The sequence below is a fragment of the Schizosaccharomyces pombe genome (genome assembly GCF_000002945.2).
Source record: "Schizosaccharomyces pombe strain 972h- genome assembly, chromosome: II".
Classification (NCBI taxonomy): domain Eukaryota; kingdom Fungi; phylum Ascomycota; class Schizosaccharomycetes; order Schizosaccharomycetales; family Schizosaccharomycetaceae; genus Schizosaccharomyces; species Schizosaccharomyces pombe.
The window spans coordinates 294,643-320,594 of NC_003423.3; the positions used below are offsets into that span (position 1 = coordinate 294,643).

Below are 25,952 nucleotides of genomic sequence, written 5' to 3' on the forward strand. Positions count from 1 at the left end.
AACTGCTCAATATATATATGTTCATCAACTTAATATATTGACTAAACGGAATTTCTCGGAATCTTCCGTCATGGTGATTTCAACTTGTTTCACATAATCTCCTTCTTCGTTCTTTTTCTAACGATGAGTAAGATTCCGCCCCATCCGTTTTGTAAAAATCTTAAACTTGTCTTTATTTCATGTAAGCAATCCTTGGAGCGGCCGATTTACAATCATTAGCACCTCAAGCGGTGGTGTTACATTTGGCAACATGAAAGGATTTGTTGAACGATCCTAAGCCTTCGCATCAGTAAAAGACTTTTTAGAATTTTATTTTTATTAACATTATTTTTCCTTGTCAAAATTTAAAGTTGAATTGAGAGACGCAAATCTGAACTGGCGCTTTGTTTGGCATTTTCTAATTTATCGTAGTTTAGAGTCTTGATAAAATCATCTTACTAAGCTTGTTACCGATGTTTTCTTCAATCCCGTCCAGAAATTTTATTCTTGGATAAAATATAATTTTTGAATTGCAATATTGCGCGAAAAGAAGGGATGAATTGCCGCAAGCGTGATAAAACATCATAAGCAATTTGTTGTTAAGGATTAACTCGTTCGGGTTCTGTTTATGCTAATGAAAGTGAAAATGCTTAGTAAGATTAAAAAATACTTCAACTTGCTAGTTTCCGTTTGAATATGGGGTTGCTCTTCTTAAACGTTGTGATTTCACAAATGTTATAATATACAAAGCACAATTTTTTGATGGCTCTTGACTAATTCAATTTATCAATCAACTGTCAAGCAAATACAGCTTTGTTTTCCCAAGGAAATGCCCATCAATCAATTTTTCTTTTGTATGACAAGACTTAATATAAAAAGGCATTTGTAAGGATTCATAGTTTTCTACTTATGATTGAAAGTATCTTGCAATCTACCAAAAATTGCTTTTCTTGCAAACTCTTTTTTGCTTTTCACGTTCGAAATGAAAAGCTTTAAATTGGACCAGTTTGTTTCGAGCCGATGACTTATAATTCGTCTAATTTAACTTCGTTTACAATTCTTGTATTTGTTATACACTAGCTGCCAATAATTTTTCTTCGAATTGAAAAGTCACCTCTATCCCGAATGCATACTTTACTTCAAAAGTCTAAACTCCCTTCTCATTTCGGATCGAAACGTACCAGCTTGAACTCAAGATTTTACAGAGCTCCTTCATTCACTCATTTTCTTTTTTTTTTTGGTAATTTGAAACACTGAATTAAGTTATTTACAGATCCGTATACCATTAAACCATTTCTCATAGTATTATTGATAAATTATTTTTCAACTCCTATAACAACTCACTATAATAAACAATATGCATTTGCTCCATGCACCAGCTAAACTTTACCTTTGTACGATACATTTCATTCTACAATGGTTAAACTTACATAGACGTTCATTGAATTTTAAATATTTTTTAACGTATTTTCTCAGATATTTATACCACCCTAAAAGAACTGCAAATAGACTCATAGAAATTCAACAGCAACTCATCAACTTTACCGTGAGAAGGAAAAAGATGGAAAAAAGTTAATTCTATTATAGCAAGCCCAGAATAAATGACGATATAAACTAATTTTTTTTGAGAATTTTGGCATTCTCTTCTTGGTATTTTTCAAAGTTTTCCTTAAAGAGATTGGCATCTAACGAGGTTTGGTTAGTACCACAGTTGAAATAGGGTTATTTGTTAATATCAACTGGATTGATAAAACATCGGTATTTCTACCAAAAAAAAACTTACTTTCTGAGTTTGCAAAACGAATAGCAAAAGTCTCTGCAGTAGGTTCTCCTTCACTAACATCCGCAGCAACGGTCCAAACCCAACTACGATCGCTTCCAACATTGGGAGTCAATTTCATCTCGGGCATCACTAAAAACAAGTTAGTATTCAGATACTACATTCTGAGAAACCAGAGAAAAGAAATAGTCAAGACACGAAAGGACAGTGAGCTTTAATGTATTAAGAAAAAGTATTTCAACAACACGTAGCATAATGTCTTTTCAACGTCTAGAAATGCAACCATTAATCTAATTGGACATACATAAGTGGTTAGCACAAACTTTCAAAGTCTTGTCGCGACGCATAACCAAACGAGTTTTTCCAGTCTCCTTATGTTTCAAGAGACGAGCATCACCAGTTCCACGTTCCTTCCATTCGCTTGCTGCCTTGTCAAATCTGAAAAGTTTAGCACGCATTTTGAATTCGACAGTCTCCTCTTCTTCATTAGTTTTTGTCTCGACTGCACTCAATTTGACAATAGGCTCAAAGTGAACCTCAGGGGAAGCTGGTTCAGCATCCTCATCTCCTTCAGCTGGCTTCTTCTCATCGTTCGTGGAGGCACCAGACTTGTTTTCTTGTTTGGCCACACCGTCACCAAAAACAGCTTTGGCTTCTTCTGTTTGCTTGCTAGCAACGTCTTCACTAGCAAAAGAAGATTTCTGCTCTTCTTTAGTAGTTCCTTGAGTCTTTTTTTCTTGTTCTGCGGACATTGTGGTATTGTGCTGATGGAAGGAAGAGTGTACCACGAAAAAATTATAATATACAGTAACTCGGTATTCGAACAAACATATTGGAAATGGGTGCTGTGTTAGTCGGGAATCTATAAAAAATCATTTGCTAATAAAATCTTTGCCTTAAAGCTACTAGTCTCTTGTATAACTTCTTTACTGATCAATAAGATGCTAAAAATTTTTTCATTTGTAGTCATTACACATTCTATAACTATTTGAAGTGTATACATTTTATACTTCGTTATGCATAGATTGTTCGGTGTTGTTCTATTTTATGATTGTCAAAAAATACTCATCATAAATAAAAGATGCTTACATTAAATCTTAACTATTAAAGTAAGATTATCACCTATTTTGAATAAAAAGACCAGTGTTTATCAATTAAATTTCAAACGTTTGTTCAACAGCTAGATAGCTTGGAAAATAAGTAAAACAATCCGAAAAGGTACGTGAAAGACAGATGATATAAAAAAAAGCAAAAAATTAATATTTGTAAGCCCTAGCTTTTAACTCTGGCATTAATTGCAGTTAAGTAAATCGTCCGTGCAGAAAAAAAAACAGCATATTAAGTGAGAATGCAATTACGATATCAAAACTCATTCATCTAAGAATCCATCACCTATTAAATTCACCCATTGGGTGACACAACCTCCAGAAGTAGATTCTATTTCTGATAACTCAGGAATGCATTCGCAATTGCAACCCAGACTTTGTCCACAATGATGAATGTCAGAATGCCGATATCCTAAATCACGAAAATAATGAACCTGTTCTTTCGACAAGAACAGTCCAGCAGCTAGAGAGTGAAATGGAGCGTCTCCCCATCTTTCAGTCCAAAAGCCTCCTGTCGCATCCATTGTACGGAAGAAGTTCTCATACTGTTCATTTCTGAAGAACTTGAAATTTGCAATCTCAAAATTGCTCCAAAAATGACACATATTATAGGACTCCCCTTCCATTGAAGATGTTTCTGCTGAATATGATGAGTCAATCATAGCATTTAAATGAGAGGAAAAGGAGAGACCTACTGTAGGGTCTTTTCTTGAAATATCGTAGTTTTCCTTTTTAGGAGCATCCAAAAAGAATTTCCACATGTTAGAGGTTAAATTATTATTTCGACGATAAGCCGAGGTATATCGAAACAAGTTTGGAACAGTGTCTTCTAATTCCTTTAATGCTACAACATAACCATATATTTTCCCATTTTCTTCCATGTAGTAGAAAGGGTCATAAGATATATCGCATGTGAAAGCTACGTCGGGTTCAACTCGCCAGTACCATTGATATTTGAGTAGCAACGGATGCTTATAAAAGAACCCCGAAAAAAAGCGACACATATGATGGTAACTTTCTGTATCACCATACATGATACCTCGATCTCCTTGACTTGCAATAGCTTCACGCGCTGCATCTACATCAACATTACCAGGAAATCCAAAAGTATCTTTTTCAAGCGTTCCAAATTCAACGTTCGCAGATGTAAGTTTAAGAATGGTTTCCTTAAATTTTTCATCAAAGGGCTCATCGTTTAAAAATGTATAAGGGTAATTAAAATGTCGATTAAAGTGTTTCTCCAATGAATTGATAGAAGAAACAACACCTGGCAAGTCTGAATTACGAGCAAGCATAACAAAAGTTGCATTCATTCTCGGATGCAACTGTGCTTCCAAATGAACGTTCTTACAGCCATTTGAAAACAAAGGATCATTCCTTTCATCAATCCGTCTAAGAGGAGGATGATTAAGTTTATAAATTAGTTGTTTGTATCCCATCTTTAAAATAAAAATTAGCACTATCAGTAGTAAGACCAGTACAAACCGTGCAGACAAAGGACATCTTTTTTTAAGTTTTTTTCGCAAAAGGCATCGAAAATTAATCCTGCTTTCAGAAAAAAAAACATGTTTGTTCCACCCTAGCATTTTGTACTGGCAAAGAGTAATAAATCCAGATGTGAGACTGTAAACAATCTTCCTCAAAAAGTAAACAAACATTATGAATAATCATTATGGTAGTAAAAATTAATCTGATATATATATGTATACATTTTCTTTTTAGTAGAAAACTATATAAGGGAATCAAATAAATCCTTTTTGTTTTATTAAGGAAAATGGATGATCATGTATTTCTGAGAAAACCCTGATGAATGGTTTAACAGATGACGACTTGATTTGTTCAAAGCATTTGATTTTTATTAATCAACTCTCGAAGCCTCTTTAAAAAAAGGAAATACTTTTCTTCTGTTTGTCGAAATTCAGCAACAAACTCTTCGCATTGGTCCCAACTCTTCTCAACTTTCTCAAAAATTTCCCAATTTACAGGAACAATGTGTAGTTCTTTTTTAATGTTGATCCAACTGTTGATAAAATGTTGGCTTTCAGTACAGTACTTGCTGTATAGCTTTTGAAAAACCATCAATTGGTTCCAATATTCTCGGTTTCTCACATTAAAGTCAATAGATGAAAAAATGGGGAAAGATGGTGGCTGAATCACTGGGATTGAAGGCATTGCAACAGAAGGAGATTCTGTGGAAATATTGATTTTGGAAAACAGATCACCTAATGAATGGTCATTATCTTCCTGTAGTTGCTCTTCAAATTCAGTCTTCTCCTTCATAAATGATGCCGAAGAGAAGTCGTCACACTTTTGATTAAATGTAGAAGTATTGCTTCTCATGAAACCAAAGGCAGTTTTATTTGGTAAATCGCTTTCCGGTTTTTCAAAGACACTGCTCGTCCATAATGGTGTTCTTATGTTATTACGAGTATCGCTTCTGCTTTTTGGCCCTGATGAGCCAAAGTCAAATGAGAAAGGATTAGAAGATTCCGCTTCTGGTTTCGTAAATACAAACGAGCTCTTAACGGGTTTGGATGAACTCTTAAATTTCGGGGTATTGGAATCTTCTGTAGCTTTAGAAAAGTAACTTTCAAAGAAAACTGAATTCGGGGAATTCACATCTGATTCACTCTTTTTGGAGAAAAAGCGATTGAAATCACGATATTTTGTAGAAGTATTTGTCTTTTCTTCCTTTGGTGTTTCTGGCACTTTTGATGACATACCCAATTTGAAAGAAAAAGAATATGGGGAGCTTTCTTCTGTTTTTGTAAATGTGAAAAAATCATTAGAAGTTTTGAACGAACTATTGAATTTGGGGATGTTACACTCTTCCGAGTTCGATGGTTTAGCAGCATTTGAGGATGGGGAGAATTCGAAAGAGAAAGGATTTGAGGATTTATCAAAATGGAACTTTGATCCAAAAGAAGAATGAATTGACTGTTCATTGGACGAAAAAAGATTGGATGCACGAGACTTATATACTGAAGGTTTAGACTCTGGTATTTTACCGTCATTAGAAGGATGCTTTGAAGAATCTTTCGGTCCCCCTTTTTTCTGTTTCATTGCTGATTTAGGAAGATAATCAGAATTATTGTTTTCTTTCTTCAAGCTTTCAGGTTCTTGCCTCTTTACGCGAATACCAATACCTGACCGAGGATCATATTTCATATTGTAAATGTGAGAGTACTCGGTATCTCTTGGAAATGAAGGCTTTTTGTTGAAATGTTCCTTTTTTCGAGTAGAACTTTTTTTTGAATACTTCTCGGAAGATTCTTGGGGCTTCTTCGTAGTTGAGGCAAATGGAGAAGACCATTTTGAATTTTTCCCTTTATTATAGGAAGCATACGCACTTGTATGCTTACTGGGATTCGAAGTAGAATTAGGCTTATATTGAGATCTTGTACGAGTACTAAGACCAAACAATTGATCATAAATGAGACGCTTAGTAGCGTCACTTAAAACTTCATGAGCCAACTGTAACCTTTGAAAGCGCTTTACTGCCCGCTCTTCGTCTCCAGGATTCCTATCTGGATGATACTGTAAAGCCAAGAACAAGTATTGTTTTCGAATTTGTTGGAAGGTAGCATTTTTTTGGAGTTTTCTGTAATAAATTACATGTTAGTATCAAAAATTACGCCTCCAAAATAAAAAGCTTACAAAATAGCATAATAGTCCACTGAGGTATCTGTTTCGGGCCTTGCTAGCATTTTAGATCATTCTGAAATTGATGATATATTGCTTCTTATTATATGGACGAATTTAAAGCCCTTTGTACAATTTCAATTGAATTCAACGACAAACTTTGTATGTAAATTGAATTGAGAACACTGCTCCACCTAGTTTACTTTAGAGGTATCTCTGAACTGGACTAAGCAATAAGGTCTAAGATAAGTTGTCAGCAAACAACAAAAAGCTATAATCATAAGACATCTAGTTAAGCAGAGTTTAATATTTTAAAATGGTTCAAAAAAAAATAAAATCAGAAATGTTCACTTTGTATTTTTCAGAGAAATTATGTCCAAGATATAAATTGTTTTGAAAACTACTTTATATTTAAAACATGTACTCCGTAAACTAACATGAATGAGTACCTTATGCTTGTAAACGCAACTGTTGCTCAAAATAATTGAATGTAAATGATAAACAATGTTTACTAACTTTGAACTTTTATTGTTACTAAAGACGCTAACTGACTCGCACCTAGCCTCTTGTCATTACAGCTATTAAGAACTTAAAGCTTGGAAAATGTACTTCAAAACAAATTTTATTACACTCTCCCTCTAAGCATTTTCACTACTTCTAAGCGTAAACTAAAGAAATTTCATTTTCCATATGAGATAATGTACATCAAAAGTTTAAAAAACTCAAAGGATAAGCAAAAATTTTTGCAAAACAAATTCTAAGTAAACAACATAGTTCGCCCACTGTTCAAACATTAAAAGCTACCCATTTCTTCGATATGGATAAACTTTGCTTAAGGTGTGCAACGTTCAGTAAATCGTGGGAATAAGCAGCACTCACGAACAGTGTAACGGTCGCACAACCAAGCGAGGAATCTTTCAAGTCCTAAGCCACAGCCACCATGTTCAGTAGTACCATATTTACGTTGTTCCGTAAACCAGTAGTAGGGAGCTGGATCAATACCTTCGCGTTTATAAGCAGCAAGGAGCTCTTGAATGTCGGAAATTCTCATACTGCCACCAACAATTTCTCCCACATTAGGCATTAAGCAATCAACACTCTCGGTAAGTTCAGGACGATCAACGACACGCTTCATATAAAATGATTTGATCTCCAATGGGAAGTATGTCAAAAAGATGGGGCGGTTGATTTGATCGGTCATCTTGCGCTCAGCAGCTTCAGCAATGTCATCGCCAAACTTGTGTTGCTCACCTTCTGGAGTCAAAATATTGTGCTCATTAAGATACTTAATCGCATCCTCGTAAGAAAGACGCATAAAAGGTCTTGAAGGCTTGACAAAATCAGGATTCAACTGCTTAATTAAAGGAGTAGCAATTGGATCATCAAGGAGTCGGTCGATAGTTTGGCAAATGAATTCTTCAATGATTTCCAAAAACTCGCCAAAGTTCACGAATGGCAATTCAAACTCCACGTGGGTAAACTCAGACAAATGGCGTCTGGTTAAAGATTTTTCTGCACGGAAACTCTCCTGAATAGTATAAACACTTCCCAAAGCGGGAAGTGCAGCCTCTAAATACAATTGACTAGATTGAGTCAGATAGGCATCTTGTCCATAATAATTAAATTTAAAAAGAGTTGCACCTCCTTCAACTTGAGTTTGCACCATACATGGTGGTGTAACCTCGGTCATTTTAAGATTTTCAAATGTATCTCTCATGGCACGAAGAGCACGAGCACGAACTTTGAGTACCGAAGAAGCAGTTTCACCGCGAATAACAAGGTGACGCTGATCTAACAAGTAGGAAGGCTCCGCTTCTGCATTGAGACGGTTTGTAAAAGCCTCTTCTCCGGTAGGAGCAGCATGCAAGATTTGATAATAATCAACAACAAGCTCGTGGTTTCCAGGAGCTGATTTTCCTTCGGGCAATTCCTTAATTACACCATATAAACATACGGTAGACTCGGGACCCAAATTAATAAAGTCATAACTAGCTCTATCGTAGACTTTTCCCGATAAAACACACTGCAAAAATCCAGTACCATCACGTAAAATTATAAAAATAATCCCTTTTTGTGTACGCATACGATGGACCCAACCGTTTACACGGACACGAGAATCACGAAAATTGGTACTATCGATAATGGCAATCTTCTTAGCAGCAGGAGCGTCTTTTGGTTCTTTAAGGACAATATTTTTAGCTGCTTCTAATCGTTTGGCTTCAGCTTCTTTGGCAGCAGCAGCTCGAGCAGCAGCCGCGGCTTCAGCTTCAGCTGCCTTAGCCTTTTTCTTAGCGGCTTGTTCAACTCCCTTTTTCGCCTTCTTTAAAGCGTTGGTGGTTATAGGCTCAAACTCTTCACTGCCATTTTTTTTGACAAAGATCGTACAGTTGGCATCAGTTTCCAAAGCATGGATTGCAGTTTTAAATGGTGATGTTTGACTTCCGTTGCCAGTTTCATCATTACCGGAAGCTTCGTCTATATAAAAAACAACGTCTGATTTTATTTTCATATCAGAAACTTTTGATTCCAATCCCGCCATTTTTAAAAGGACAGTTTGAAGTTAGTGAAAATGTTAAATATCAAATAACCGGCCTTGGATAACTTATAGTCTCGTTAGAGTGTCTTATCTGCAAATCTACAACCCAGAACATTTGCTAAAGCGCGTTAATTTTTTTTTTGGCTAATGATTCCAAAATTTCGGCTAGTTGCTAATATTTGAAATATTAAGTACTTTTATTTAATTGTAAATTTACATTTCATTGTATCACATTAGTATGGTTATTGCTAATTCCCCAGTCGATTTGACATAGAGCAATTAATTGTCAACCCAGTGTGTATTCAATAGACTCCTCAAATAAGTTAACTACGAAAACTTCTTGTCAATAAGATATTGCTTCATTCCATATTGACTTATGGCTTCTCACGTTCTTAAATTAGTAAATCCAATGGGTAGAAAAAAAGTAAATTAGCTAAGGTTGTAATATTGTCAAAAGAAAAATTTACTTTGTGAAATATCTTTTTAAATTACAAGTGGATATTTTACATGTAGGGCAAGGTTAAAGAACACACTTCTCCATAAGTTAATTGCTAGCATAGTCTGTAGGAATAACCAAAATCGTCTTTTTCTGTTTTTGTTCTCGCTATACAGCCAAGCATGTGCTGACTTTTGTATATCGAGAGATGATTTTTTTTCGTAGTATTCCAATTAGACCTGTTGACATGATACAGTATGGCATGGTATAAATGTTCAATTCACGTATATCAATAAGCTTGCAAAATTCAGGTAGTAGTGATATTTACTTTACTTTTATCGCCATACCTATTGTAGACTGTCCTCAAATCACAACACTTCAATACACAAGTGCATTCTTTTACGCACCAGCATTTCCTTTTTACAACGCTTTTAATTTTAATTATACAAATGTCATAGTCAACAACGGCTTTAAACGGTTTGAACGACAAGAAATGGAGCAGCAGAGGAAAGCAAATAGCGGTTTAGTATAAAAGAAAAATGCAAAAATTTATGATTGTTACAAACAGCGTAATATTTTCATCAGTATGTTAAACCAAAGTATCATTAACAGGTATAGAGTTTCCAAAGTAAGCACGCATAACAATTTTATCCTAAAGAATAGCAGTTATGACCTGCTAGCACACTTCAGTAACAAATTCTGCTAATAATGCGAATTATTAATTGATAAAAAAAATCCGTATCTCAGTTTCATGAGACTAAAGAGAAAAGCGTAAAAGAATGAAATGTAAACGAATGGTACATGTAAAGGCATTCCAAAGATCTTTTGAATGATAAATTTAGTGTGTTACAATAAACTAATTTGAGTAGCAAAATATAAAACACATACTACCTTTGAAAAGCCAGTAATGAAGAAAATTAGGGGTCCATCAAAATACCTCAAAAGTCATATTTTAATGAAATTGAGTATAGCAAAAAGATGTAATATGAATGTCAGAATTAGCAATCGTAATCATCAAACCTAAAACAACATAGTTCTACCCTTTGATAAATAAAAGAAATCTAAAGACAACGGAAGGCGTAGAAAAAAAAAGAAGACAGAGAAAACTCCTTCTACTATGAGGAAACTAATTTTGCAATTACAACCCAGAGTTGTAAATAGTCGGCAATCGCGACAAACCTAAGGACGATCACTCAAATGGGGTGCTAAATTATTTTCTTCAGAATCCCAATTTAAATAACGATGATCGGCAAGCTTTCTTGGACGGATAAAATGCCTTAATGTAAAAACGGTACCTAACACAACACAAACAGCACTGACAACAATGTAAGCTATTCCAAGGAATGGATTCTTTCCTCCAAGCACCGATCTCGTCGTAAGAACCAGAGATTTGGTACCGTCAAAGCTCTTAACAGGAAAAAACAACCCAATTTTTATTTCGTATGTTCCTGGAAAAATATCGTCGTTATCGTTCCGCATAGCCAACTTACTGAAAGTAGGCAGACCAGCTGTACGCATCCAAACCTGTAAATTTTCCATAGTTGACAAATCTGGCATGTTTGATTCAGTATAACCATCAGGATAACGCAAAACCCAATTGGGAGGAGGTGCAACATCATCAGGACTGTAGTTTGTCTTCAAAAATCGTCTTTTATCTGAAGCCCAAGCTATATTTTTGGTAGAAAAAGTGTAAACACTATTATCATCCAGCAGTCTCAGTGACGAAAAAGTGTCATTGAAAAGAGAATTTGCAATCAAACCACATGGATAATATGGTTTGTCATCTTCGTTAACTTCCAAAGGAAAACAATTGCCTCCTTTAACTTCGTCAGCAGTTAAAGCCACTCCCTGTAGTTGTTTTTCATCTACACTTTTAGCATACCGTCGATGATTTTGAAAAAAATTTGTCAAACGGTAATATATGAAAATAGGCGCCTTTAAAACAGATGGGACTGTGAATCTTATGATGCAGTAGTTAACGTCCATATCTAGATCTTTATCGAGAATTTTCTCCAGTTTCCAGTAGGTTGATTCTTTGTCAAATCCAATAGTTCCTGATTGATCAAATGAAGCTGTGTACTTTTTGGAAGGGACGGCAGAGAATTCATCGTAAGAAGCCAGAGTCTCACAATCCGTATAATCAACAACTAGCTCTTGTACGATAGAGCTAGCATAAAGTAATCCTCCTCCTAATGGACCAAATATAATTCCTAACACAAAAAAAAGTGGAAGCACGATTTTAGGGGTTAACAATGGCTGCCAAGACTTGATCCTTTGTTGGCGAAAGGAAGTATTAGGAGGTGCTCTAGTTTTTGCTACAGGCCCATTTGATGCAGTGTCTGAAACATTTTCATTTAATGCTTCCGGCATAATTCTCAAAGGTCTTGAATTGATCGCTTTTTAAAAGCGAGCCCGTTAAAGTGATTAAAAACAATTTAAAAGTAATATTTTGGTGGTTTCTAGATGAAAATTATTGATTTTTTGTTTTAAAATAGGTCAAAAGGCAATAAAACAGCCTATAATGGATTAAAAAAGAGGATATTTGAAAGCCACGGATTTTTCTACGTTTGGCATTTAGTAAACACATAATCTGCAACGTACATATACAAAATTGCGTTAAATAATTACTCCGTATTCCTAATAGTGCTATAATTGACATTGCGAATATGGTACATTTCGCTATTCAAATTTAAAAAAAAATTCTATACAAAGCCAGTGAAGCAGTCATCTTTAAAAGGAAGAGCTATTATAAATACCTTCTTTAAAAATAGGGAAGAACATTTGTTGGTTAATGTATAGTAGTTATATTTCGGGACTATAAAATTATGATGTTCAATTAAAGGAAGTTTCAAAATTTTATAGACGATGGTTTTTCTGCTACAAATAATATTCAAAGTGATTCGTCGTAAAAATGTATACCTGATCGACTTGATTCTGTAGAGATAAGAAAAGAAAGTGTATTAATTATCTATTCTCTGTGGTTAACAAAAGAGGAGAAGTAAAATGCTTGAAATATATTTACGAGCTGGATAGGAAAATGTGCGCACTTTACCGGTAAAAATTGCCCAGCTAAAGAAACAAACAGTATTTGAAAATGACCACCTGCGTGGAGTCTAGTAAATTGCAAGAAAAGAAAAAAAGATTGGTGCCACACTAAGCTCATTTTTTCGAGACAACGTATCTAATGATACAGTATATGTAACTCTAATTATCATATACCTCTTTTGATGTTTGTTTTATGTTTTTTTAACTACCTGATTGAAAACCTCGGATGGTAGTAAATAATGCCTCAAAGTCGAAATCTCATTAGGCAATTAACTGGGATTCAACACATTTATTTAAATTAACATAAGTAAGCCTGGACATTGAAACATAGTGTTATTAATTAACGTACAAAAAATGTGAATGATTATGGCTCCTTCCAATATTTATTTCATGCCTTTAAAAATGAATTTCCGAGCTAAAATGAAAGTTGTTTGATATCAAGCAATTGTTAAAGATTTTTTCATTTAAGTAGTTGTTCGGAATAATTTGGTAGCATTCAAAAGTTTTGCTTCCCATTGCTTTCAGCTCCAAATCCTAACATTATCTTTTGATCCTATTCATTATATTAATATTCACATTTATTCTTTTTGATTAGACTTGTTTATTATCATTTTTTGGCTGTTTACCATGGTATTTATAATGATGAAGCTATGTTACTAATGGATTTTTGTAAGATCACATGAAGAACGGCAGGTTGAAATTGATACCAAGCAGTAAGGAACAATTCTCTCACCCATAAATTGGATTGATTATTTTGTTATCTGTCCCATTTAAGGAATGTTCATTTATTATCATGGCGCTCGCGTCATTGAAATATACTCGAAATTAAGCGAAAAAATCGATCGGCGATAATCATTGTTTACTATCAATGGCACAAAATTCCAAAATTGTATATATTGCAAGGTGCCCTGTACGAGTAGTTTCAAAAAAATTTAATATTCCAAAAAAACGCCTAAAAGACTGTGTTGTTGGAAGTTTTTAAATGTGCAAACAATGGTACCAATAAAAAAAATTAGCACAGCTTGCGACTTGTGCAGGCAAAGAAAACTTCGGTGTAACGGCGAATTGCCAAAATGCCAGAATTGTGTAGTGTACTCAGAAACGTGCAAGTATAATAAAAGAAAAAGAGTAAAGAAGCCAAACGTAGACAAGGATGACCCACATATCGTCGTCGGGCAGCCGCCTGTAAAGAAGTCAACAGCTGGTATTACTCGAGAGTACACCGAAATGATTGAACTGAGAAATCATATTATAACGTTAAGCAAAAGATCTGTTAATATGGAATCTCGGATTGACGATATGCTAAATTTGCTCAACTACGATCTGTCAGAAAAGAGAGAAACGTCGAACGAGATACCATCGCTTGTACAGCAAATTCAAAACTGCGGTTTTCTAATAGATGAAAAAATGAGAAGGTATCCAGGGATTTTCCAAATTCATCCCAAGGATTACACCATGAATGATCTGTTTCCTCAAAGTTTCCCTACATGGATTAGTGTATATCGCAATGTACCAGAAAAAGCATGGGCCAATCGGTGTGTTGAGTGGTATTTTCGCTATATAAATTCATGTTGGCCTTTATTTGATTTAGAAAATTTTATGGACCTTTTTGATAACTTTTATTCCGATAAAGAAAAAACAAAAGGTGCTTGGGTTGTCTCCTTCTATGCCATTATGGCTTTAGCGGTGTCCCGTAGCAAAAGAAAAGATAAAGAAAAAATATCAAAATCGCTTTTCTCTACAAGTTGGTTTTTGGTCCAGAAACCTGGCTTTTTTCTTACAGCGCGCCTGGATAAAATCCAAGCTTTAACAATTATGATACAATTTTGTGCACATTTATCTTTATATAATCTTTGCAAAGTTTTGTGCGGTCAAATGTGCCTAATGGTTAAGGATTTGGATCTTCACAAAGAAGCTACGAATCCTAATGTCGACATTGAAGTTGACGAGCTAAATAGACGGGTTTTTTGGACATGTTATATATTCGAAACAACTACCTCTCTGATATTTGGAACACCGCCGGAATTGGGTGATCTAGAAATTGATTGCCAACTTCCATCCATGGATGTTTTGCCTCGGTTTACAGAGTCAAGTCAAGGTGGTATAGTATTTTGTTCAGAAATCCAGTTAACCATTATTAAAAACGAAATAAGGAAAAAAATATACAAGTGTTTAGCTTCGGCAAGTGAAGAGGTCTATAAGGAAGCCGTATTAAGCATTCGAGGAAAACTGATTGTTTGGGAAAGGAACTTGCCAGACGAGCTGAAACAGTACTACGATGTTATTAAATTAAATGGGACAATTCCAAAGAATGTTGATTTCGAAAATCAACATATATTTACTGCTTGTGTTGAAATTTACTTATCGTATTGTATTACTCAACTATACTTTTACGATCCTCTTACAAATTATGAAACATGCCTAGAAATTGCACGGAAAGCTGCAGATGCCATAAGAAGCTACTTCATGGTTATTGAACCAATTTTTAAAAAGATTTGTTACTTATGGTTGTTTCTCTATTGTCCTTTTACACCTTTTCAAATCCTTTTTTCCAATATCCTAAAAATGGAAAAAGGTACCAGTGATGAAAAAATCGAGGACTTGGATCGAATGTATTCACTCTATCGGTTTTTTGTCGAAATGAAGGAGATTAACGGAGAGTTTGCTGACAAATTATCTCGCGTTGCTTTGGATTGTATTGATGCTGCAGAACATTATTTAGAACTTAAATCTTCTGTCGGTTCCAACATTTTTGAACTGGAGAGTTTGTTGGTGTAATCTTCTTTCTTTGAATACTTATTATAAATATTACTTTTCTACATTTCGAGAATCGTCAAAAGGATTTTCGCATGTACTCAGTAAGGTTTTAAAAAAAATGAACCAACTACAAAGAGTTGTTTCAACGTAAACAATAAAAAAAATTCAGCATATGCAGCCATTGAGTATTTGCTTACAACAGAAGCAATTTATTTATTAGTGGTAGATTAAAACTTTTATTTGTTTCATATTGAAAAGAAAATGAACCAAGCTCATATATTCCTTATTGAAATATTTCAAGGCGCACACTATTCTCTGTGTTTTTTTTTTTCATATCACCATTTTAATCGATTGCAAATGTAATCAAAAACTTTTGTCAACATTTTCCAATACTTGTATTTAAACACTTTTGCTTCAAAGACGATCACTAGTTATCTTAGATCCGTGGATCATCATTCCGACTTCCACGGCTGGGGCATAGTAAGATGACAAAAATTAAAGTCTCGTTTCTTTAACCTCTCCATAGTTGACCCGTGGAACGGAATTTGCTCCAAATCGGAAATCTCAAAAAATGCTCATATCTGTTCCTATTGTATCCAAATGGGACCGTAGTCAGTAGACGTGCATATCCATGGATTGATCATGATTTCCCACCGCCCAAAGTGAAATATGACAGTAATCAATGAATGATTAAACTGGCCAAAGAAGTTTATAAAGGCTTCCTTGTCATATCACTACTTCAATTTTTCTTTTGAGTCTATCGCATATTTTTGACAATATGATCCGGAATAGTGAGGATTTTAGCCATCATTTGTCGAGAGAAAGCAAGGCTCGTGAGAAAGGCCCTTTTCAAATGTTAGGAAGAATTAAAAGTAGTACAGGGATTGACGCTATATCTTTTTCCTCAGGTTTACCTCATCCTAACAAGTTTGCTATCCGTGAGCTTTCTATCAAGTTTCCTCAACTTGGTTGCTTTAAGGAGGAAAATGGGACATACGCCAAAGAGGTTAATGTAACATTTAACATAAAAGCTGATCCTTCTGAGGGTCTTTTAAATTTCTCTCAGTCCTTGCAGTATGGCCAATGCCAAGGAATTTCTGAATTGGTGGGATTTATAAAGGAACACATTCGGCGGATTCATGCTCCCCGATACGAAAACTGGGATATTAAGATGAGTAATGGTAATACAAGTGGTTTGGAATATTGTTTACGACTGCTAGTCAATTATGGGGATCATGTCTTGACAGAAAAGTACACTTATCCTGCTGCCATCACCGCAATGCGAGCCCTAGGTGTTCAATTTGTATCTGTTGATATGGATTCGGAAGGTATGCTTCCTGAAAGTCTTGAAGAAATTATGAGAGACTGGGATATATCTCTGGGACCTAGACCTCATGTCTTGTACACAGTTCCTACTGGTCAAAATCCTACTGGTTCTACTTTGTCATTAAGTCGGCGCAAAAAGCTTTTAGCATTAGCAAGGAAATACGATATCATCATCGTTGAAGATGAGCCATACTATTTTCTACAAATGGAAGATTATAACGGAAGTTTAAACCCTGCACAGCAAAAATGTGATGGGTCAACGTTTTTAAAGAGTTTGGTCCCTTCATTGCTAAGTTTAGACACAGAAGGTCGAGTTTTGCGACTTGATTCGTTCTCTAAACTGATTGCTCCAGGAACCCGCCTTGGCTATATTACTGGAAATTCAATGTTTATTGATCATATTACACGGATTGCAGAAGTATGCACGGAAAGCCCGTCTGGTATTTGCCAATCTGTATTGTATGCAATGCTGCATAATTGGGGTCAAGAGGGCTTTTGTGCATGGTTACAGGAGCTGCAATATTCTTATACTGTTCGTCGAAACGCATTCCTTAATGTAGCAAACAAGTATCTACCAAATTCTGTTTGTATTTATCACGTACCAAGAGCTGGATTATTCTTGTGGGTTGAGTTAAACTTAAATCATTACCGCTTTTCGGATACGAAAAAGTCAGTTTCCCAAATTGAAATGGAAATATTCCTAGCGCTTGTAGAAAAAGGTGTAAAAACTGTTTGTGGTCAGTTTTTTATGGCAAATCCAGAACGTAGTACTAAGATCTTTTTCCGTTTCGCATATTCAATTGCTGACTTTGAGGACTTTGAGGAGGGAATTAAGCGATTTACATCAGTCATAAATGAGCATTTTAATGTCGAAAGCAGAGTACGAATCTGCCCTTGAATCATCTATAAAAGTCAAAGAAATATTGTTTCCTTGGAAATATATGAATTTTGAAAGTGCAGATTATTTTAAATTGTGTTCTACTTAATAATCACTTTTAGGAAGGTTTCAGATTTTGAGACAAATATGTTTATAAAAAGTATGCCGGCCTTGCACTTAACACTGTTTAAAAATTTGTCAAGAGGAACTGACCCTGTGATTTTTACTATTTGTACTTAAATATTATGTGCTTCGTGATCAGTGTTTGCATTTTTACTTAGATCGTCAATAGTCTGACCAAGTTGAAATATTTCTTTTAAATTTACGTTAAGCATTTTGACAACAGCTCAAGATCCTAATGTAGCTAATTCTTTCATTAGTGTGTCGAAAGTAATGCTGGTTAGCACGAGTAGGTTTTTCAAATGCATAGCTCGTATAATAAATTATTTCAACAATGTGCAAATGTATTATGAAAAATTCCATAACTAATGAGAAATGGTAATATATTACAACTCAATTTTCTACTTTAATTTGTTCCCTATTATTAGAGTAATTTGCTCTGAATAAAGATATGCAACTTAACTTGAGATGACTTAACTTTTTAAACAATAAAGAATGTATTATTTATTCATTATTGTAAAAATTAGGCATGTGTCTGGGAATTTCATTGCTAGCGAACATCTGTTTTTGATTTTGTAAGTGGATGCTTCCACACCTCACTTCGAAACAGCCTTTTGGAAGAAATTTCATCAAAATGGTGTTGAATACTTGAATTTGCTATGTAAAGTAAAGAAAAAGAAAAGAAAAATATGAAACTCAACTTCTAGGTGGCTAATTTCAATTTCGGTATTCGTCTACAAAAATTCCGACTCTATTGATCATTTGGCAAAGCGTTTTCCAAACTAACTATCTAGTATTTGGTAAAATAACTTGCTATTTAGCAGTGGATCAACTTTCAATAAGAGCTTGATTGTTGAGTACTTGCTATCCACGGATGTTATTTTGACCCATATTCGTATAGTGTTATCTAAACTAGAGAAAAAAGCTAAAATGATAAGTGCGAATATCTGAGAAGAAAAAGTCATTTCTTCACGCTATTATATAAGTAAAGGAAAATTAGACCATCATTTGTAGACTGAAAATAATATTGAATAAAAGCATCTTGGCACTATGGCAGAAAAATCAAGCAAAAAACTATGGGGAGGTAGATTTTCAGGAGCTACTGATCCACTGATGGCAGAATTCAACAAATCCATCTATAGTGGAAAGGAAATGTGCGAAGAAGATGTTATTGGTTCCATGGCGTACGCAAAAGCCTTGTGCCAGAAAAATGTGATATCTGAAGAAGAGCTGAATAGCATCCTAAAAGGATTGGAACAAATTCAAAGAGAATGGAATTCGGGTCAATTCGTTTTGGAACCATCCGACGAAGATGTTCACACAGCAAACGAGCGCCGATTAACTGAGATAATCGGTGATGTTGCTGGCAAGCTACATACTGGCAGAAGTCGTAATGACCAAGTTACCACCGATTTGCGTTTATGGCTATGCAGAAAAATCAAAGAGGTTGAAGTCTATGTCATTAACTTGCTTAAAGTTTTTACCAACAGAGCTGAGATGGAGATTGATGTAATAATGTCAGGTTATACGCATTTACAAAGGGCTCAGCCTGTTCGTTGGTCCCATTTTCTCATGTCTCACGCCTTGCCTTTATTAGGTGACCTTGGCAGACTTCGTCAGCTGTATACTCGTGTAAGTCAATTACCGCTGGGTGCTGGTGCTTTAGCTGGCAACCCTTTCAACGTCGATCGCGAGTTCCTTCGTAAAGAGCTTGGATTCGAAGGCATTATCATGAATTCCATGAATGCTGTTGGTGATCGTGATTTTGTCATCGAATTTATGTTTTGGGCAGGCATGGTAATGCTTCACATTTCTCGCTTTGCTGAAGATCTTATCATATATTCGAGCTCGGAATTTGGATTCGTCACACTCTCCGATGCGTATTCTACGGGAAGTAGTATTATGCCCCAAAAAAAGAACCCTGATTCTTTAGAGCTACTTCGGGGTAAGAGCGGTCGTGTTTTAGGTGATATGATTGGCCTCATGATAACTGTTAAAGGCACACCTACAACCTATAACAAAGATTTGCAAGAAGACAAGGAACCACTATTTGATGCCTTTAAGACCGTCTCTGACTCTTTGCAAATTTTGACTGGCGTTGTCTCAACCCTTACCATCAATCCTACAAAGATTGCCGAAAGCTTGACCCCCGATTTACTAGCTACCGATTTGGCTGAGTATCTTGTTCGTAAAGGTCTTCCATTTCGCCAAACTCATCATATTTCGGGATCCGCAGTTCGCATGGCTGAAGAGAGAAACACTACTCTCGACAAGTTATCAGTTTCTGATTTGCAATCATTGCATCCTTTATTTGATGAAGACGTTTCAAAAGTCTTTAATTACGAAGAAAGTGTTGAAAAAAGATGTTCAATTGGTGGTACTGCTAAGCATTGTGTTCAAGAACAAATCGAGCATATACGATCAGCAATTCTTTAAAAACTATGTCTTTCTTTTTAATTTAATAAACAGGTTTTCTATAATTGTCTATAAATAAAATACCTTTTCTCTCTGTTAGTTTTTTTGTACATTTAGTAAAATGGGTTCTTCATGCATATTTAATTAACGCAATTAAAGAATTTTTATAAGAGCTGCATGAAAGAGGTATCCACAATAACAATAAGGTATAGTACTTTTATATTTATGGCAAATAACTTCCTCTTAAATGGTTTTTCGATTACCTATTCAATTTATGATTTCAAGCTCTGTATTCAGCTCTTGTAATTAAAGTGGTGCTAAAAGCAAATATAAAAAATGGTGTATGATATTTTCCTAATTAAGTTACTAAAAATCTAATTGCATAAAATCACATTTTTTCGATGTTGTGAATAAATGATTTTGCAAAACAATGCAGAGAGACACGTTTGGAAATGAAATATAATTAAAAATTCTTGAGTCTTCTGTATTACTTAGAACATAATTAGAATATGCAAATAAAAATAATTAAAAGACCTTTTCATCTCTTAACGGTTCATAAAAAAAGAGATAAATATTTTATAAAAATGATTCCAAGTGTATCTTACTCATATAGTGTCTAAATACTCATTCAAAACATAACCAAATAGGATCAATGCTTAATTAGCAAAATCACGCTGATTGAATTCCAATTATGTTAAATTTTTTAAGCCTCAATGAAAAAAAGGAGAATTAATTCTTTTAATTTAAATTTTCATTTTATTAAGTAGTCTTTTTAAAATTATAAAAAATAAATATATCGTTATATAAAGTTACTTTTCTTTAACGGCTTTAATATTTTTATAATTTCTTAGTCCGTTAAATCAATAGTGGTAATCTTTAGAGAAAAAAAGGTAGATTAATGTTGCAAGTTGTACACCCCAAAATGGCACCTTCATACTCCGACTTCTATCCACGGATGTAAGATCCGTGGATGAGAAAATAAGAAAATCTGGGGATTTTCATGTTGATTGTATGCATACCTGATGCGAAATTTCAACCTATTCTACCCACGGAAGACCAAGTTGGAAATTGAATCTGAGACAAAATGCTGTAGATACTTGTAAAATAAGTATTTTGCAAACTAATCTGTCAAATTTGTTGACTTGTTGCAGCCCTTTGTCTGCTAAAATCAACATAGTTGTAGCTTATCTGGTTTGTATCAATGATAATGCTTTGACGCTTTCAATTATATAAAGGACGAAGGAAAGTTCAAATATTTATTATTGTGCTTACATTCACAACAATTACTACTAATCTCATCATGGAGAAGACAGAAGAAGAAAATTACAGTATTAAGGAGTTGGGTGAAAAAGGATCAGACAGCCAAGAGGATGTTGCTGTGATTTTTGCAGAGAAACATCCCATTATTGACAAATCGCTAAATCGAAAACTCAAATTAAAGACAGATTTATGGGTTATGCCACTTCTCTGCCTCATTTCAGCATTTCAATATATGGACAAATCCACCAGTAATTATTCATCAATTATGGGTATTCGCACCGATTTAAATATGGTGGGCAATCAATACAATTGGGTTGGTACGTCTTTTTATCTTGGTTTTATGGTATTCTCGTTACCATTATCCACTCTGTTACAAAAATTTCCTCTTAGCAAAGTAACGTCTGCCTTCATTGTGGCCTGGGGTATATTAATGACCTTGACTTGCCTGGTGCATTCTTATGCTTCCTATATCGCTACTCGTACTTTGTTGGGTATATTGGAATCAGTTATTACGCCAGCTTTTGTTTTGTTTATTGCACAATGGTATAGAAAAGAAGAACAATTTTTTCGTATGGCATTCCTTGTAGCCTGGAATGGACTTGGTGGTCTTATTGGAGGAAGTATGTCTTACGGCTTGTATAAACGAGAGCTTGAAAACAATTTAACCATGTCCCCTTGGAGAATCTTATTTATTATCACTGGATTGATTACCATAATTAACGGGGTTTTCATATTTATTCACATTCCCGATGAACCCTCCAAAGCTTGGTTCTTGAGTGAAAAGGAAAAGGATCTTGTCCTCAAGCGTTTAGACACTGATCATGCAGGGCTTGGCAGCAAAAAGTTTAAGAAATACCAAATATTGGAAGCTTGTCGAGATGTACGTATGTACTTATACTTTTTCCTACAAATAGCCGTTGCTATCCCTAATGGTGGGCTTTCAAATTTTAGTAGCATCATGTTAAAGAATCTTGGCTACGTAAAAGGTAAGGCATTGCTTATGAATATGCCCACTTCCTCCATTTCGTTTGCTGCCTTAACTTTGTTTGGCCTTATCCCAGAGTTTACGAATAGACGAATGGATATTGCTTTGGTTGGCCTGGCTATTAACTTAACTTCCGGATCACTTATTGCATTTGCAAAACCTACACATGCACAACTTGCAGGATACTGGTTGTTTGGCATTTCACCAATTCCATATATTTGCATCCTTAGCTGCATTTCGTCTAATAGCGCAGGCCACACCAAAAAAGTTTTTATGAGCGCTGTTTCCATGATTGGATATTGCGTTGGAAATATGGTCGGCCCCCAAACATTTAGGTCTACACAAGCTCCAAAATACCAAGGAGCTAAAGTATCATTTGTCGTTTGTTATTGCGTTGCTATATTTATTATTATTGCTATTTATGCCGTTAATGTGCGAGAGAATCGCAGAAGGGATGAAAAAAACGAATATTTATCAAATGAATTGAGTGAGGAAGACAAAAAGGATTTGACCGACTTTGAAAATCCCGAATTTCGTTATTCTATTTAATTTTCTATTGATTTTTTTGTTTTTTTACTGTTTTTTACCGGTGTGCATTGATGAAGGAATAATAATTAGTCAATTCTTTTAGTCAAGTTATTAGTATATTGTAAACCTCTTTACTAGATCCCCTATTACCTTCTTTAGTTAATTAATAAATTGGAACTTGTGTTTTTTTCTTAATTATAAAAGAACAGGTCACGTACACTATTCCTAGTTCTATTAGTCTAATTTTTGTATCAAATTGTATACCCGTTTGTTGATTTAAGTGGGAAATATCAATTGGGTATGTTAATAGACATGTAAGCATTTTCGTTTGTACAATGCTGAGGTAGAATTATTCCTGATTTCTTAAGCATCACTAGCCAGAATGATGATGGTTTAATACCCGTTTGACGAAGACCTATAAGTTCTTAAAGTATTTGACATATAATTTTTGTCACTATGAACCTACAAATGAATTTCTGTAACGTCCAACAAATAGCATCGGTTCTTCTATCGATATTTACTTATTATACTGATTATCCTGTCTATTGAAATCCACTGTATTGACAACACTAAATAAGATGATGAGTGTCTTAAACTATGCATGTCCTTAACGAAGATTCGGTCAATTGGTTGTAATATTTTCGACTTCTCTTTAATAATTTACCAGTAGCTAGTTTACTATAATAATAAAAATCATTCCCATGTTGTGGTCCACAATGAATATTAAAAATGGTTGTTTACAGTATTATTGATCATGAATGATAGCATCGCAGACTCAAGCCAGCTCAAGAACTGTTTATCAATAACCGAAAACAACCAATATATTAAAAGTACTAGAAAATTCTAAAAAGTGATGACCTGGGCGTATAGGACAACCAGTCTAAGTAAGCATTAATTTTTCAAATTTACGAAGTCGTTGGCTAATTATAACATAACATATGAGCTATAAGTTATTTCATGTTCTCGCTAAATTGGAAAACCCGCAAACCGTCAGATTAGAAATTGTTGAGATAATATTGCCCGGTGAATGAATCGATCAAAAAATGTTAAAGTGATAATATATATTGATTAAAACCATTATATTGTACATAGAATCCTCACGACATAAATATTTTCCGATACTTGTCGTCAAAGTAAATTAACTTGCCATATATATATCAAGCATGCGCTTTGAAAACAGTAAGCGATAAGAACACGATACAGTAAGCATTCAAATAAAAGGACATATTTAAGCCTTTAAATTATTAGTATATAAATATTAAATTGAAAAACTTTCGCTCAAGGCATCAAATGTCCCAAACACACTTGTATTTTGCAGCGCAAGATATTGCTCAGCCGATTGAATAAAATTCTCAGTAATAACTGATAACCTCTCAGCAAATTCTCCACTGATATCTTTCATTTTTAAAAAAAAAGCATGAATAGAGTATAACCGATCAACGTCCTTGACGCATATATCAGCGTCCAAGTCGTCGTCTTCCAAAAGATGTGAAAAAACCGTCAAAAAAGGTGTAAACGGACAATAAAGAAACAGCCAAAGATAACAAATATTTTTTGAAATAGGATCAAGAACCACCAAAAATCCCTTAATAACGTCAATAGCTGCTCTAGCCGTGCTTAAACAAATTTTTGATCCTTCAATGCTATCGTCCGCGAGATATAAATAAATAAGTGTATTGCAATATGACAGATATATTTCCACGCAAGCTGTAAAAAAATGTTGCTTAATAATATCCAGTTCTTCGGGCAGCCCGTTACCTGCCTTAAGTATCTCAAAATAATGCTTCATTTCAGAAGGAATGGCTCTTTCAAAATTCAATATCTTTGTTTGAATGTTAGATATCACACCCTTTTGACCTTTGTCTAAAAAAACATTATTACTATTGTAGAGCTTAGTCCTTATTTCGTGTTTCAAAACGGTTAACGATATTTCACATGTAAATATTAAATCTCCTTGGACGTTTTCAGCAAAACAATGAGCATAATTAATGTCAGGGTATTTGCACTCAATTTCCAGATCTCCCAAAACGGGAGGGGTTCCGAAAATCAAGGATGTGGTAGTTTCAAAAATGTAGCATACCCAAAATATTCGTCTATGCAATTCTGCCATATCTTGGTCAAGATCTTTGTCTGTACTTTCTTTGTGTAAATTTAAATCCTTAACCATCAAACAAACTTGACCGCAAAGTTTTTTGCAGAGATTGTACAACGACAGATGACTTGCGAACTGAATCATGATCACTAATGCTTGAATTTTTTCGAGTTGCGGTGTGAGAAAAAAGCCAGGTCTTTGAATTAGAAACCAGGAAGTAGCAAAAAAAGACTCCGCCAATTTACTATTATCGACTCTTTTGTCTCGAGATACAGCCAAAGCCAAAATAGCATAGAACGAGACAATCCAGGCACCCTTGACCAAATTCTTGTCTATATATAACTTTTCAAAGCTTTCCATGTACTGTTTCTTATAAAATATAGGCCAATTACAATTGATAAATCTGAAATACCAATCCAAGCATGTTTTAGCCCAATCTTTGTCTGGAACATCTCGAAAGGCACTTTTCCAAGTAGGAAAGCTATGGGGGAATAAATCGTTGCTGCTAAATCCATTAGAAAAAAAATTGGTTCTCATAGTGTATGCCTGCAATTTTGAATCCACGAGAGCCCCTGCACTCAAAATCTGTGAAACCAAAGATGGAAAACCCCCGGGTTTCACTTTCCTCTCTGAGTCCTGCTGAGATCTTAATAAAGAGAAAAGAGCCTCTAGCTTTAATTCGAAATTATCAAAACGTTTATCCAAAGCTTTAACAGCATTTTTCAACTCATTGATTTCATTCTCTTCGTCGTTATCATGATCTGAAGTGCTGAGCGGAGTGTAGAGTATAGGATACCTTTCGTTTTCTTGTACTGCTGCTCGATTGTCATGTTTAACCCGCTTAACATAACGACACTCTTCGCCATATACCATACAATTTTGGCAAGTTAATTCACCATTGCATCTTAGCTTCTTACGCCTGCACAATTCACAAGCATTTCTGATCCTTTTCATTTAAAAATGTGAGTCTTTTTTAGTTATATATTTATGCTTAATCTTGTCAATTGCTGTATATATTAAACACAGACTAGTTGCGAATGAGTTTTGCTGTGGGCTTTACGAATGGTC

At 34.8% G+C, this 25,952-nt stretch overlaps 10 protein-coding genes and 18 long non-coding RNA genes across 28 annotated transcripts; 14 read left to right on the forward strand and 14 right to left on the reverse strand.

Moving 5' to 3' along the window:
- Nucleotides 1–87: 87 nt before the first annotated feature.
- Nucleotides 88–1,470, forward strand: SPOM_SPNCRNA.1336. The gene has a single exon (NR_150210.1). It is a non-coding gene; the product is annotated as a non-coding RNA (long non-coding RNA).
- Nucleotides 785–1,203, reverse strand: SPOM_SPNCRNA.4649. Its single transcript, NR_194008.1, has one exon. It is a non-coding gene; the product is annotated as a non-coding RNA (long non-coding RNA).
- sbp1 (Ran GTPase-binding protein Sbp1) lies at nt 1,405–2,528 on the reverse strand. Its single transcript, NM_001021029.3, has 3 exons — nt 2,064–2,528; nt 1,763–1,891; nt 1,405–1,664 (listed from the first exon to the last, which is right to left on the reverse strand). The coding sequence occupies exons 1-3, from the start codon at nt 2,509–2,511 to the stop codon at nt 1,594–1,596; spliced, it is 648 nt and encodes a 215-aa protein (NP_595122.1). The 5' UTR covers nt 2,512–2,528; the 3' UTR covers nt 1,405–1,593.
- Nucleotides 2,529–2,746: 218 nt separating this feature from the next.
- Nucleotides 2,747–4,493, forward strand: SPOM_SPNCRNA.1337. The gene has a single exon (NR_150211.1). It is a non-coding gene; the product is annotated as a non-coding RNA (long non-coding RNA).
- omh4 (alpha-1,2-mannosyltransferase Omh4) lies at nt 3,084–4,451 on the reverse strand (the record flags this gene model as incomplete). Its single annotated transcript, NM_001021030.2, has 1 exon — nt 3,084–4,451. One exon carries the CDS (start codon nt 4,449–4,451, stop codon nt 3,129–3,131), a length of 1,323 nt encoding a protein of 440 aa, NP_595123.2. The 3' UTR covers nt 3,084–3,128.
- A 211-nt stretch (nt 4,494–4,704) lies between the features above and the next one.
- On the reverse strand, nt 4,705–6,749 carry mug184 (the record flags this gene model as incomplete). The annotated part of the gene is made up of 3 exons (NM_001021031.3): nt 6,523–6,749; nt 5,589–6,466; nt 4,705–5,432 (listed from the first exon to the last, which is right to left on the reverse strand). The coding sequence occupies exons 1-3, from the start codon at nt 6,570–6,572 to the stop codon at nt 4,705–4,707; spliced, it is 1,656 nt and encodes a 551-aa protein (NP_595124.1). The 5' UTR covers nt 6,573–6,749.
- On the forward strand, nt 5,631–6,736 carry SPOM_SPNCRNA.4650. Its single transcript, NR_194009.1, has one exon. It is a non-coding gene; the product is annotated as a non-coding RNA (long non-coding RNA).
- A 362-nt stretch (nt 6,750–7,111) lies between the features above and the next one.
- nrs1 (asparagine--tRNA (Asn) ligase Nrs1) lies at nt 7,112–9,081 on the reverse strand. The gene has a single exon (NM_001021032.3). It carries the CDS (start codon nt 9,044–9,046, stop codon nt 7,340–7,342), a length of 1,707 nt encoding a protein of 568 aa, NP_595125.1. The 5' UTR covers nt 9,047–9,081; the 3' UTR covers nt 7,112–7,339.
- On the forward strand, nt 7,222–9,667 carry SPOM_SPNCRNA.4651. The gene has a single exon (NR_194010.1). It is a non-coding gene; the product is annotated as a non-coding RNA (long non-coding RNA).
- Nucleotides 9,273–12,055, reverse strand: mug89 (phospholipid-translocating ATPase complex Lem3 family subunit). Its single transcript, NM_001021033.3, has one exon. It carries the CDS (start codon nt 11,847–11,849, stop codon nt 10,659–10,661), a length of 1,191 nt encoding a protein of 396 aa, NP_595126.1. The 5' UTR covers nt 11,850–12,055; the 3' UTR covers nt 9,273–10,658.
- SPOM_SPNCRNA.4652 lies at nt 9,781–9,990 on the forward strand. Its single transcript, NR_194011.1, has one exon. It is a non-coding gene; the product is annotated as a non-coding RNA (long non-coding RNA).
- Nucleotides 10,720–11,104, forward strand: SPOM_SPNCRNA.4653. Its single transcript, NR_194012.1, has one exon. It is a non-coding gene; the product is annotated as a non-coding RNA (long non-coding RNA).
- Nucleotides 11,454–11,746, forward strand: SPOM_SPNCRNA.4654. Its single transcript, NR_194013.1, has one exon. It is a non-coding gene; the product is annotated as a non-coding RNA (long non-coding RNA).
- A 344-nt stretch (nt 12,056–12,399) lies between the features above and the next one.
- Nucleotides 12,400–14,985, reverse strand: SPOM_SPNCRNA.1338. Its single transcript, NR_150212.1, has one exon. It is a non-coding gene; the product is annotated as a non-coding RNA (long non-coding RNA).
- On the forward strand, nt 13,518–15,825 carry SPOM_SPBC1773.12 (transcription factor; the record flags this gene model as incomplete). Its single annotated transcript, NM_001021034.2, has 1 exon — nt 13,518–15,825. The coding sequence occupies one exon, from the start codon at nt 13,518–13,520 to the stop codon at nt 15,300–15,302; it is 1,785 nt and encodes a 594-aa protein (NP_595127.1). The 3' UTR covers nt 15,303–15,825.
- Nucleotides 15,614–16,259, reverse strand: SPOM_SPNCRNA.4655. Its single transcript, NR_194014.1, has one exon. It is a non-coding gene; the product is annotated as a non-coding RNA (long non-coding RNA).
- On the forward strand, nt 15,795–17,876 carry SPOM_SPBC1773.13 (aromatic aminotransferase). The gene has a single exon (NM_001021035.3). The coding sequence runs from the start codon at nt 16,060–16,062 to the stop codon at nt 17,503–17,505; it is 1,446 nt and encodes a 481-aa protein (NP_595128.1). The 5' UTR covers nt 15,795–16,059; the 3' UTR covers nt 17,506–17,876.
- SPOM_SPNCRNA.4656 lies at nt 17,411–18,539 on the reverse strand. The gene has a single exon (NR_194015.1). It is a non-coding gene; the product is annotated as a non-coding RNA (long non-coding RNA).
- A 75-nt stretch (nt 18,540–18,614) lies between these two features.
- arg7 (argininosuccinate lyase) lies at nt 18,615–20,119 on the forward strand. The gene has a single exon (NM_001021036.3). The coding sequence runs from the start codon at nt 18,655–18,657 to the stop codon at nt 20,038–20,040; it is 1,386 nt and encodes a 461-aa protein (NP_595129.1). The 5' UTR covers nt 18,615–18,654; the 3' UTR covers nt 20,041–20,119.
- Nucleotides 18,679–19,567, reverse strand: SPOM_SPNCRNA.4657. The gene has a single exon (NR_194016.1). It is a non-coding gene; the product is annotated as a non-coding RNA (long non-coding RNA).
- On the reverse strand, nt 19,688–19,888 carry SPOM_SPNCRNA.4658. The gene has a single exon (NR_194017.1). It is a non-coding gene; the product is annotated as a non-coding RNA (long non-coding RNA).
- Nucleotides 20,120–20,852: 733 nt separating the features above from the next.
- SPOM_SPNCRNA.4659 lies at nt 20,853–21,914 on the reverse strand. The gene has a single exon (NR_194018.1). It is a non-coding gene; the product is annotated as a non-coding RNA (long non-coding RNA).
- dal52 (dipeptide transmembrane transporter) lies at nt 21,029–22,987 on the forward strand. The gene has a single exon (NM_001021037.3). It carries the CDS (start codon nt 21,320–21,322, stop codon nt 22,811–22,813), a length of 1,494 nt encoding a protein of 497 aa, NP_595130.1. The 5' UTR covers nt 21,029–21,319; the 3' UTR covers nt 22,814–22,987.
- SPOM_SPNCRNA.4660 lies at nt 22,602–22,937 on the reverse strand. Its single transcript, NR_194019.1, has one exon. It is a non-coding gene; the product is annotated as a non-coding RNA (long non-coding RNA).
- Nucleotides 22,988–23,051: 64 nt separating the features above from the next.
- Nucleotides 23,052–25,923, reverse strand: SPOM_SPBC1773.16C (transcription factor). Its single transcript, NM_001355789.2, has one exon. The coding sequence runs from the start codon at nt 25,836–25,838 to the stop codon at nt 24,051–24,053; it is 1,788 nt and encodes a 595-aa protein (NP_001342774.1). The 5' UTR covers nt 25,839–25,923; the 3' UTR covers nt 23,052–24,050.
- On the forward strand, nt 23,680–23,930 carry SPOM_SPNCRNA.4661. The gene has a single exon (NR_194020.1). It is a non-coding gene; the product is annotated as a non-coding RNA (long non-coding RNA).
- On the forward strand, nt 24,180–24,481 carry SPOM_SPNCRNA.4662. The gene has a single exon (NR_194021.1). It is a non-coding gene; the product is annotated as a non-coding RNA (long non-coding RNA).
- Nucleotides 24,863–25,478, forward strand: SPOM_SPNCRNA.4663. Its single transcript, NR_194022.1, has one exon. It is a non-coding gene; the product is annotated as a non-coding RNA (long non-coding RNA).
- Nucleotides 25,924–25,952: the final 29 nt, after the last annotated feature.